Source organism: Acyrthosiphon pisum, chromosome A2 (genome assembly GCF_005508785.2).
Source record: "Acyrthosiphon pisum isolate AL4f chromosome A2, pea_aphid_22Mar2018_4r6ur, whole genome shotgun sequence".
Taxonomy (NCBI): domain Eukaryota; kingdom Metazoa; phylum Arthropoda; class Insecta; order Hemiptera; family Aphididae; genus Acyrthosiphon; species Acyrthosiphon pisum.
The window spans coordinates 11,261,924-11,273,829 of NC_042495.1; the positions used below are offsets into that span (position 1 = coordinate 11,261,924).

Sequence of the window (11,906 nt, forward strand, 5' to 3'; positions counted from 1 at the left end):
CATATTACCTATATATTTTTTGTAAATAATGTAAATCATGCAAATTAAATAATGTACAGCTATTGAATATTTGAATATAATATTATATACAGCTATAGTTATAAGTTATAACAAAGTAATATGTAAATATGAAATAATTAAAATTGTACTTATGATTTTCTGAATGTATAAAAATACTAACGAAATTACAATAAAACCACAATTTTTTTTTTAAATTTTGTGTGAGTAAAAAATATACATAAAATATAACTAGTAGTTCTATCATTACAAATTAATAAAAACAAAATACTTTTGGAGCAAATTAATATTGACTTTTGAGAAGTATATATTTGTAAAATAGATATAGAACTGAATCAAATAAATAATATTTAAATTGATGTGATTAAACAAAGCACCTAAAAAGAATAGAAGACTACCAGGGTTGTTACAATGTTAGAGCCATGCTATAGGTATATAAACTACGATCATTGATATAAGAAACTAAGTAGTCTTAATAACAAAACAATTATGTATAATTTTATTTTATAGTGAGGCTCTTCATAATTTTGGCTTGAACCTAAGAACCCTAGACGATTCTAAACATTATAAGAGTTGAAATATAACTTTGCACGATATACAATTATTATTTAGTATATTTTATGTATTCTAGCAGTCTTAATATAATAAAAGTCTGATGACATTTTATAAGTCATAAATGCCACATTATTTTAAACAAGATAAGCTGGTAATTGGTTATATTAAAGCAAAAATATTTATAATTGCACCAGAAGATAACATAAATTAAATTTTTTCAATTAAAAATACTATATGAGAATAGGTTCATATAATAAGTCCTAACATTGCCTACAAGACGCAGGTACCTATAATTGTTGTATACTGATAATAACTCAATCATTTAAAAACATTTTACAAGTTAATATTTTTATTTTTTATTATAATTGCATATTTTATGAAACTATTTAGCTGTTATAAAAATACATGTGATAAGAGATACAATTAATTAAAATTTAAAACATGTATGAACATCCCAAAAATGAATAATTAATTTAATCAAAATTACTATCCAGTTTAATGCATGATAGATAACCAAAACAATAATTATTACTGCTTAGCTATTTCTATTAAACAATATTATAATAAATTGTAAAGTATTGACATAATTTGAATTATGATAATATTTTGAAAATATAATACAATATTGTTACATTTTCTGAATTATATTAGTAATGAGAACGGGTTGTTTGTCAATTAGTTGTACATACATTATTATTTATTTACTATTTAATTTATTTTATGATTTAAAGCAACACATCTTGAAATTACCAACATAATTAAATTAGTTATCTGAGTATTATCCAAATTATGTCTACTAAAAAGATAGCTTAAGGTTCAATTTCTGATGAATAAACAATTTTTTCCTATATACTACGTTTTCATTTCTAAGTTTTTATGGACATTAATGAATACCTACACGATTATTAAAGTTATAATAATTGTAAACTGTAAAGGAATATATTATGACATTGAAGTATGATAGAAAAATAAGTATAAAAATTAACAATACAATTTAAATGTAATATTCAAAATAATTTAAATAAAATTTAAATTTTAGAAGCACAAACAGAATATTAATATAGGTAGAATAATGAATTAAATGGTTTAAATACTATGACACTATGTTACTATATTTTGTCTTTAATACGCCAAATATATTACCTTGAGCAAACATTTAAATAAAATATGTTCAAAGCTTAGGTATTTTAGTATTATACTATACTATAACTATTCTACAAAACATTTATTTTTTCAATGGATTTTATTTAATATTATGGAACAATTAGAAATCATCGATACAGTCAAAAAAAAAAAAAATTACAAACGAGTAGTTCAGGTGACCTATTTATACACTAAACACAATATTACAATTTCAGTACTTTATATTTTTATCACAATAAATATCATTTTAAAGAAAAATGATTTAAAATAGGTAATAACAAATACACTTAAGGTGACTAGGCTTAAATAAGTCTTTATCATAACGTTATTACAATAACTAATAACAATACAAGATCTGATAGTTAAGAACTCATAAAGAAAATATACATGTCCCATTATTTTTAAATAAATAAATACAAAAATAATTATTTTAAGGAATAGGTCACATATCGAGTTTATAATTTGTAATGTCATCTAATGATTCTAATATAGGTACGTATTTATGTAATATTTGGCATCTACTAATTAACGCTACTACTTAGAGAAATAATTTTAAAGTGTTTTGCTTTTGCTAATTTTGTAGTCTTCTTCAACATTGCTATCATTTGAAATGGAGTTTGGAACAACATTTGCATCAAATTTTTTTCCTGTCAACCAATTAGCCTGCCAGAAACCCAAAACACTCACAACGGAGAAAAATAACATGACCATCAACCATACTGATATGTTAAAAATTTCTGTCTGCTGAAATAGTTCTTTTCCATTCTTTATACACAACAGTGACTCTGTGACCATTATGACTGCATAGACCCAACACTGTGTCCCGAGTCTTTTACAATTAGGATCTGTCACATATGTGTAATATTGTCGAGTAGATGGGGCAACAACGATACTTAGAAAGAAAAGCCTGCCAACAACTAGTGGATGTGATGGTGGCATTTCAAATATGTGCTTCAAGAAGAATGTATTCAGTTCAGATACTTGCCACATAATTACCATTTGGCATACAGAAAAGAAGCGCATATATGATGAATTTGGATCTAGCCACCGAACTGGTGTCCAACTAGCTGGTGTAAACTGTAGAGCAGCTCGCTTGATTTTACCTTTAGTTGTGTCAATATCTTTAATACCAGGCCAGTTATAGTCTCTCATTTCCAACATTTTGCAAATTTTCATTCCGACCCATATACCAAATCCATTGCAAAGCAGGACATCTAAAATCCATGCATCCCACCAACATTCCTTAAAATTAGGCAATAAATGAGAAAACATTACTTCAGTGATTTCCCACATCATACTCATTGACCACAATATTCCATAATGCCTCACTAGTATTGCTTTTGATACCCATCCAAAAAAGTGACCAGCAGCAAATACATCTAAATGCGCCCAAAACTTCTCTACGGAGATATCTGAACAGTTAACACCATACTCTTTATCCATATCAATTCGGAAATCTTTAAGATTAGGATCAAGCCATAATATCATTCCTTTAATAGTTTCATATTTTTGAAATAATAAAAATAGCAATGTTAACGAGTATAGAACACTTAGTCCAAATACCATTCGCCAGACTGCTGGGTGAGGTCTCACAAATGGGCCATTTGGGAATGCCAATAGAGATACAAGAATCAAAAAAAATATAACGCACCAGATTCCAGCACAAATATTGCTATCAATTGATTTGTCATCTCGAATAAAGGACATAAGAATTACACCAATGATTGACAATATTAATAGAGTTATAGTATGCGGTTTGTAGAAAAACTCTAAAGTAATATCTTCCACTTCACATTCGTTGAGTGTGTTGAACACGCTTTCTTTCTTCTGGACTACCATGGCGCGATCGGTAGTTTCTGGCAACAAATGAGAACAAATAATGAACTTGGGGACAGTGTCTGGCGAATATTTAAATAACTTAATAAAAAACTTCCATTGTATGTAATTACAAACACACACATAATATAATATTGAATTTAATTAAAGCGGGTTTTTTTTAAAAATTATTATTATTATTATTAAATAATAGACAAGATTGAAAGCGTAGTAAATTTAAAATTTAAAAATCATGGTACTTACCAGGGATGTAAATGAACAATTATGTCACAAACTCGTACTGAGTCGCACCTACTGTTTTCGGCAACTCATTTCTTCAGCTTTGAAATTTGAAAAATAACTCATAAATAATTATGAGTACATCACGTGTTTAAACGATTAATGAACAGTGGTGACTTGTGAATGGACTAGTGGAGTGAAAGCACAGATTACATGTACAGATAATAATGAAGTTAGGGAATGAGTGATCGCGTGATCTTCGATCGGTCCTCGGCGGATCGGCTCGCCTCTCGGATGGTTGGTGATTATTATTTATTACTGATAATACTGATACGGTTTGTACGATAATACCATAGACCATGGAACAATGTTCTATGATTGTATCAATACACCTTGGTCCGTTGTGGTCATGAACATTAGAGGATCCTCTAATGTTCATGGTTGTGGTATACACTAGAAGCATACTGATAACTGATTACTGATAAGTGACTAGTGAATATATTATTATTTGTTAATTGTTATACCTACTGAGTAGGTACTGAATATATTATATTATTATTATACTTACTTATTTAGTACTCATTTAATATTTGACTAGACTATTCATGATGGATTTTGAAAAGGTAAAGGAAAAAACTTTTGAAGATGCTCATAAAGGTAATGTTGACCAAGTTATGAAAGCAGTTGAAGAGCATTTGAGGCTGTTAAAAGAAGTGGACGTTGTATGTAATTTTATGATGAATCATTTTAGTTTTTAAGCATAAACAATTTAAAAAACTTAAGCCATTGATTTATAATTTGAATGTTATTTACAATAAGATTTTACTTTGCTTGCTAACAACCAAAATCTAACCAATTTTGTATCTATACATGTTTAGAACAATCGTTTGCTCCTTCATTGGGCAGCACTTGGGGGCCATGATAGACTTGTACGATATCTTCTCGAAAATGGTCAACCAGAAGATTCTCGAGATGACGTAAATATATAAATTATATAATATGTACAAGTAAATTTAAAATCTTTGTCATTTCATTCAGATGCAAACTACTCCTCTTATATTGGCAGCATCAGGTGGCCGCATTGATACAGTAAAAACTCTTATAGAATATGGAGTAAATATTAATGCAAAAAATGAAGAAGGACATTCTGCACTTCAATATGCAGCTTCAAAAGGTTGGACAGAAGTAAGTCAATATTAAATATTATTCAAAATAAATAATTAATTTTAAATATATAATATAATGTACTCTATTATAATTATTTAGATTGTCAGATATTTAGTATCAAAAGGAGCTGATGTTGATATTGCTGATAATAGAGGAGCAACACCATTACATAGATGTGCATCAAAAGGAAACATGTCAGTGCTAAAAATTTTATTGGACTGTGATATACATGTAAATGCTAGAGATAATTATGGAAACACACCACTGTAATAAAATAAAAAAATTCTGATTTCTACAATCAATAAAAATAAGTTTTTATTATAAATAGTTTCATTTTTTCTAGCCATTTAGCTTGTGAAGAAGGACGTGTACAAGAAGCTGGATTATTGATTAAAAGTGGAGCTGATATCACTCTCATAAATAAAGAAAAATTAACACCTTTTGATTTGGCACCATCTGATATACAAGGCATTTTGAGAAAAATCTAAAATAATAAAACTGTCTTGGGTGAGGATCATGTAATATGTTGTACAATTAATTTAAAAAGTGGATAAAAAAGTGTTAAGCCATTCATCTATCATAAATGGTAAAAGAGTCCAAGAAAAATAACTGTAAAGTTAACTACCTATGTACGTAGTTTGTCCCAAAAAGGTCCTAAGAATCTTTGCAGATAACCAATATTCTACAATGCTGTTTCTTTTAGTGTAATCTTAAGAAAATTTTAATTTAATATCAAAAATTGTTTTACTTGAAATATTTTTTTTAGTAACTTTACGTTAACTTTTTTTATATCAATTATATTCATTAAAATCAAACTTGATTCCAATGCCAACTTTTTCATGAAATTTACTTAAATGTCTACCTTCAAGTAGAGATTTGTGTTCAATTAACTGGGTAAATTGTTTATTTTTTATTAATTGAATTAAATAATTAATTATATATTGATTTGTCATGGAAGTCCTTATAATTGGTGTATATGACTTGGGACATATATACTACAAACAACTCTATAAGCTACCAACACTTACTAACCAAATTTGAAGAATTCCAGTCCCCATTATGTACTTAAATCTGTTCTATACCACGGGGCACGGGTTACTAATAAAATTATTTAATTTAAAGAAGTTCTAAATTATGTCCATCTAAATTTGTCATTTTGAATGTTCCCATACATAACAATGTAGTAAACAACATAAAATTAATTATTAACTTATGTTCCAAGCGAGTATACCAGATACTTTACACACTTTACTTGAAAACATTTTTCTTGAACTTTTTGTCTGTTTTTCCTTCTTGCCTAACCTTGGTGCAATACTGCATTATGAAAATATTGATAAAAATTATTATAAATACTTAGTTTCATGTTTATTGACTATTTAATTATGACTATTAAATATAATCTGTGAAGTTAAAAACAAATGAAACACTAATGAGTGTCTCTTAAGTATTAGCATATTTGTTTTTGAATCCCATAAAATACCTATTAATTATCATACTAATATAGTACCTATGTAAAAATAATTATAATTTATGTATGATTCTCATGTTCACATTATGTGTTCTACAAAATTAGTAATTACAATAATATGTATACATTTTCTGAGATATATAATAAAACAGAATAAGTCTAATTTGGTTAGGTTAGGTTAAGTGTTAACTAAAGTGTTAACAGTTGAAAACTAAATTGTTTGTTAGTAATATACAATATGGAACTAAAATCAGTCACCTACTCCATATTTATTGTAAATAATAATAATATAATATGTCTTGTAATAATTCTGAAATGGACTTTGTTTATATTTAAATAATGAATTAGTATTGTGATGATATATTATATTTAATTTAAGTAAACTATTATGTTATTCTTATTTTAAATGTCAATGTTTCTACCTAAAATGTATACACTTTCAATTATTGGATAAGAAAAGGATAAAAGAAAATAATATTAAACTTTTACCATTTCAAGTCGCAATCCAGCTACAACCAACTATAGCGGTGAAGTGTCATAGAAGACAATAAGACAATGTTTACCCACTTAAAATGCGTACAAATAATGTAAATAATACATTTAAGGAGATTGGTGGCGGACAGTTATTTTAGCAAAAACGTACCATTCATTTGTCCATACTGATTGACCTAGTAATGCTATAATTAATTCATATTTATGATTCATACATTCTCTTTGAAGTGGTATGTATCGAGAAGTGTCCTATGTTTCAATAATACTCTGCATTCAACTTAATCTGATTTCCCTATCCTAGTTACTCGTTTTTTTTTATTGATATTAAAATTTTTTCATTTTTTAAATGTTTCTTTGATTGATGTAGATAACATTTTGGTGGAAACAGGGTATCTAATAAGTGGTAATATTGGTATTTTGTTTATTTGTGCATAGTACATTTTTCAATTTATAATAATTTTTGCGTAATTTGAATACATTTTTTTGCGTAGAATCTTTATATATGCAAAAACATTGAATAATATTGATTGTTCATGCACTAAACAACTGTATTTTTGTTTTTTTTACTCTTTCATAGATTTTAAGTTATGTATATGCAAATGTAATGCTAATAGCCTTAGTAATCGAAGCCGAAATTATTTATAATTTCAAGACCAATAAGGAAACTGGAAAAGTATAAAAAAAAACATAATGTATATTCTTAGACTGTTTGACTAAATACTGTTGTTTTTGAATATTATTGATTATGAGAGATTAAATATTTGTCATGACAAACGGTCTTCACTGTTTAATTGACCGGAACATTTCTATGAAATGTAGAATATTTATATACATCACATTTTTTTGGTCTCGTGGTGTAGGACGAAAAATTTGGTGACAATTAAATTAATATGCAATACACATTTGAATTCTGAATATACATATAACATAGGTACCTACAACTATATAAGTAAGAAAATGTATTAAAAACATATTATATTTTAAACAGTTTGCTCTAAAATTCTATTTTAAAAAGATTAAAAAGGGAATTTTTACTAAAAATCAATTTTGGCTATTGGTGTAGGTAACTCTAAAACGAATAAACGTATAAACATGACATTTTCCCTGGTCATTTATATTTACTTACTGTTTTGGAACATATTTTTCTGTTTCCAATTTAATTAGTCTCATTTTCTATGAATGTCAATAAAACTTTATTTTTTGGGTTAAAAAACTTAAAAATGTAATACAAGGAATCTACTATTATGTTACAATGACATTTGAAAAATATTAAAAATCCTTACTCACAGTTTTTATTTATAAGCATTTAAAGTTCAAATCTTGACAAATCACGAAAATTAGCAAATTATTTTGAGTTGAGAATTCATAAAAAATGTTCTAAAGATCTAAAGATTCTAAGATTTTAAAATGTAATACAAGATTCCTCATAAGTTTGTCTACCTTTATCAAAAAAAAAATGTCTACAAGCAAATGAAATGAAATTTTTATGAACGTTTGAAATTCATATTTTTACAATATTGGATATTCACTCGATTTCTCATGTAGCGGTTTTGTTATTTTATTGTTTTTCTAAAACGAATAACTGTAAATACATGACAATGTCACTGAATGTTTATATTTTCATTTTATATACACCATAACATTTTGTAAATATTTTGACTCTTTTTGAGCTGTTAACAGACATTGTCAGCTTTCAATTTTTTATTTTTATTTTTCTATAAATAACAATACAATTTTATTTGTTGGGTAAAAAAGCTTGAAAATTTAATGCAAGGCTCCTGATTTATTGTTACAAATTATAATAGCAGTTTAAAAATATTAAAAATACATAGACACTATTTTTTTTATAAATATTTAAAGTTCAATTAGTTCAAATTTTGACAACATTTATCAAATTTAAAATTTAATAATTATTTTGAAGTTAAAAATTTATAAAATGTTTAACTTGTATAACTAAAGATTGAAAATTTAAAACAAGGTTGCACGTAAATAGGTTAATATATAAATTACTTGATTCACAATAATATCATTAAATATACCTACTTAGTAATATCATAGGCGATAGGCTGGCTGACTGGCCGTCTTCGTTCAAAATCGTTTTTCTTATACATTGCTATTATACCATTGAATTCAAGTTTAACACCATCCATTACAGTGATCCACTTGTAACCTACTGTACATCAGAGCAACATCCACTTACCCATTTTTAGATTCTGAGCGGAGCGTTGAATGTATTGATTTACAATGATGTGTGTTGTTTTATTTTTTTAGTGTGTGCACAATAAATAGTCGAAATAATGCTTCCATTTTCAACTTCAGTATCTTATTCGATGGAAAAGTGAATATTGTTGGAGCATTGGGAGGTCAAAACACTCAAAACTTAAAATTCCCAATAGTTTTCAAAAGCGCCGGGAAAAACAACATAAAAATTAAGGGAAAATGAGAATTTTTACGCAAAATCGGTTTTCCACAAAATCGATTTTGGTTTTTGGTGTACCTCTAAAACAAATGAACGTATATATACACGAAAACTTCACTGGTCGTTTATATTTGTATTTTCTATACACCATAAAATTTTCAAAATATTTTGAATTGTTTTGAACTGTTTAGGAACATTTTCTGTTTCCAATTTTATTAGTCTTTTTTTCTACTAATATCAATAAAACTTTATTTGTTGGGTAAAAAAGCATGAAAATTTAATACAAAGCTCCTACTATATTATTATAATTACATTTGTAAAATATTAAAAATCCTTAGTCACAGTTTTTATTTATAAGCATTAAAAATTCAAATCTTGATAAAATACGGAAAAATCACGAAAATTAGCAAATTATTTTGATTTGAGAATTCACAATAAATTTTCTTTTTAAATCTGAGATTTGAAAATGTAATACAATATTCCTCATAAGTTTGTCTACCTTTATTAAAAAAAAAAAACATATATAATGATATTATATCATTGAAATATTGAATTAAAATTTAACACCATCCATTACAGTGACCCACTTGTAACCTACTGCACAGCAGAGTGATATCCACTTGGATACCCACTTTTTTTTATTGAATTTTGCATGGTTTAAATTAAAAGGTTGGTTTTTATTATATACCTATACATGATAGATAGGTACTCATTTATAATATATGGAAACTAGCTAACTATGACGTGATCTTCATTTTAAGATAACATCCCGCGATTACTGACCAATACACAATGTCACAATCCTATAGTATATGATCTAAGGGGGAAACAATGGGACAACCCATTTTGCCCACACTTTTCTGGTATTTTTATTATACTTATTACTTACTATATACAGCCCACTAATGGTCAATATAAAAGTTAGTTTGAAAAATATATAAGAAAAAATTTAAATAATAATAATATTTAAATTAATTTCCATCCCATCACGCAAAGAGTCACTAGTGGGTGACTTCTTAATTCAAGTATACCATATGTTTTTCTGTCACTTTTCTCTTATACTTATTATGCTATAAAGTATAGATTGTATAAATATAATAAAAATAAAAATAAATTTAATTTTAATTTAAAAGAAGTTACGTCAGTTCAAACGACGATCACTACAATAATAATAGTAATAATTTATATTCATATTATAAATTGGTTTAACAATAAGAATCATTTCTTCCAAATTTGAACTTAAAATATCTGTAAAAAATAACGTATTTATATATTTTTCGCATTGTTTGTTTACAGTATGAACTATTTATGAGAATCATTGTTTTAAATTTTCAATCTTTAAATATAAAATACAAAAGCAGGTAATTGGATGTCGCTCTGCTGTACAGTAATCTACAAGTGGGTCATTGCATAATGGATTGTATTAGACTTGAATTCAATGATAAAATATCTTTGTATAAGAAAAACGATTCTGAGCGGAGACGGTTTGTCAGTCTGGATATTTTATATTGTTATTATTTATTTTATCATGTAAGTTGAATTAATATTATAATATTATAATTTTTTATTGGTTTCTATGGTGATAAACAAAGCGTTAGAAATTAAAATCCCATTTTTAGCGTTTATTCGTAATTTTTCGGTGGTTTTTCCCATGGCATTAAATAACTAGGTATTAAAAAAATCGAAATATGACCACTTTAAAGTACTATCTTGATCCAATTTTCTAAAAGATAAGGTACTATACTTATGTTAAAATCGAAGCACTCCTTCTGGTAGAAATTTTGTATACAGGATATAAAAAAAAAATTTTAAAAAGGTGGGCAAGTGGGTGTCGCTCTGCTTTACAGTAGGTTACAAGTGGGTCACTGTAATGGATGGTGTTAAATTTGAATTCAATGATATTATATCATTGTATACGAAAAACGATTCTGAGCGGAAACGGTTTGTCAGCGTATGATATTACTAAGAGTATATTTGATGATATTATTGTGAACAAAGTAGTTTATATAATATGACCTATTTACGTGGAACCTTGTTTTAAATGTTCAATCCTTAGGTATAAAAGTTGAACATTTTATACATTTTTAACTACAAAATAATTATTAAATTTTAAATTTGATAAATTTTGTCGAAATTTGTACTTTAAATGCTTATAAAAAAAAACTGTGTTTATGTATTTTTAATATTTTTAATTTGTCTTTGAAACAATATATTATTTTATAATTATTTTTAACTACCTACATTTAATCTCTATTCTATGCAACATAAGTTTAATTGTATAAATGTATAATATGTTGTAATCACGAATAAATGAAGATGAATCCCTGGAAAAAATATCCCCCGATGAACAAACCCGGAAAAAAAATCCCCGACCCTAGGAAAAAAAATCCCCAGACTACAATATTACTCACAACCACATGCAAATGGTTGAACAAATATTTTTTAAACGTTAATAATTAGTATCTATAATTAACATTTAATTACAAATACGTATATTATACGTTAAAAAAATTATATATTATAATTTATAAATAATATTTTGTTTTCAATTACGATAATATATGACGTGTAATTCAAATTAACTAACTT

The 11,906-nt window shown here is 26.4% G+C and overlaps 2 protein-coding genes across 2 annotated transcripts; one reads left to right on the top strand and one right to left on the bottom strand.

Moving 5' to 3' along the window:
* Positions 1-1,411: 1,411 nt before the first annotated feature.
* Positions 1,412-4,082, bottom strand: LOC100166182 (phosphatidylserine synthase 1). The gene is made up of 2 exons (XM_001948526.5): positions 3,796-4,082; positions 1,412-3,572 (listed from the first exon to the last, which is right to left on the bottom strand). Exon 2 carries the CDS (start codon positions 3,553-3,555, stop codon positions 2,269-2,271), a length of 1,287 nt encoding a protein of 428 aa, XP_001948561.1. The 5' UTR covers positions 3,556-3,572; positions 3,796-4,082; the 3' UTR covers positions 1,412-2,268.
* Positions 4,083-4,253: 171 nt separating this feature from the next.
* On the top strand, positions 4,254-6,792 carry LOC100162081 (26S proteasome non-ATPase regulatory subunit 10). Its single transcript, XM_001948734.5, has 5 exons — positions 4,254-4,493; positions 4,650-4,748; positions 4,810-4,956; positions 5,038-5,204; positions 5,282-6,792. Exons 1-5 carry the CDS (start codon positions 4,377-4,379, stop codon positions 5,424-5,426), a joined length of 675 nt encoding a protein of 224 aa, XP_001948769.2. The 5' UTR covers positions 4,254-4,376; the 3' UTR covers positions 5,427-6,792.
* Positions 6,793-11,906: the final 5,114 nt, after the last annotated feature.

What these genes read in the sequence shown, in the direction of transcription:
- LOC100166182 (XM_001948526.5), bottom strand. Translation starts at nt 3,555, where the DNA reads ATGGTAGTCCAGAAGAAAGAAAGCGTGTTCAACACACTCAACGAATGT.
- LOC100162081 (XM_001948734.5), top strand. Translation starts at nt 4,377, where the DNA reads ATGATGGATTTTGAAAAGGTAAAGGAAAAAACTTTTGAAGATGCTCAT. An exon ending in CAGAAGATTCTCGAGATGAC is followed by an intron (nt 4,749 to 4,809) that starts GTAAATATATAA and finishes CATTTCATTCAG; the next exon opens with ATGCAAACTACTCCTCTTAT. An exon ending in CTTCAAAAGGTTGGACAGAA is followed by an intron (nt 4,957 to 5,037) that starts GTAAGTCAATAT and finishes ATAATTATTTAG; the next exon opens with ATTGTCAGATATTTAGTATC.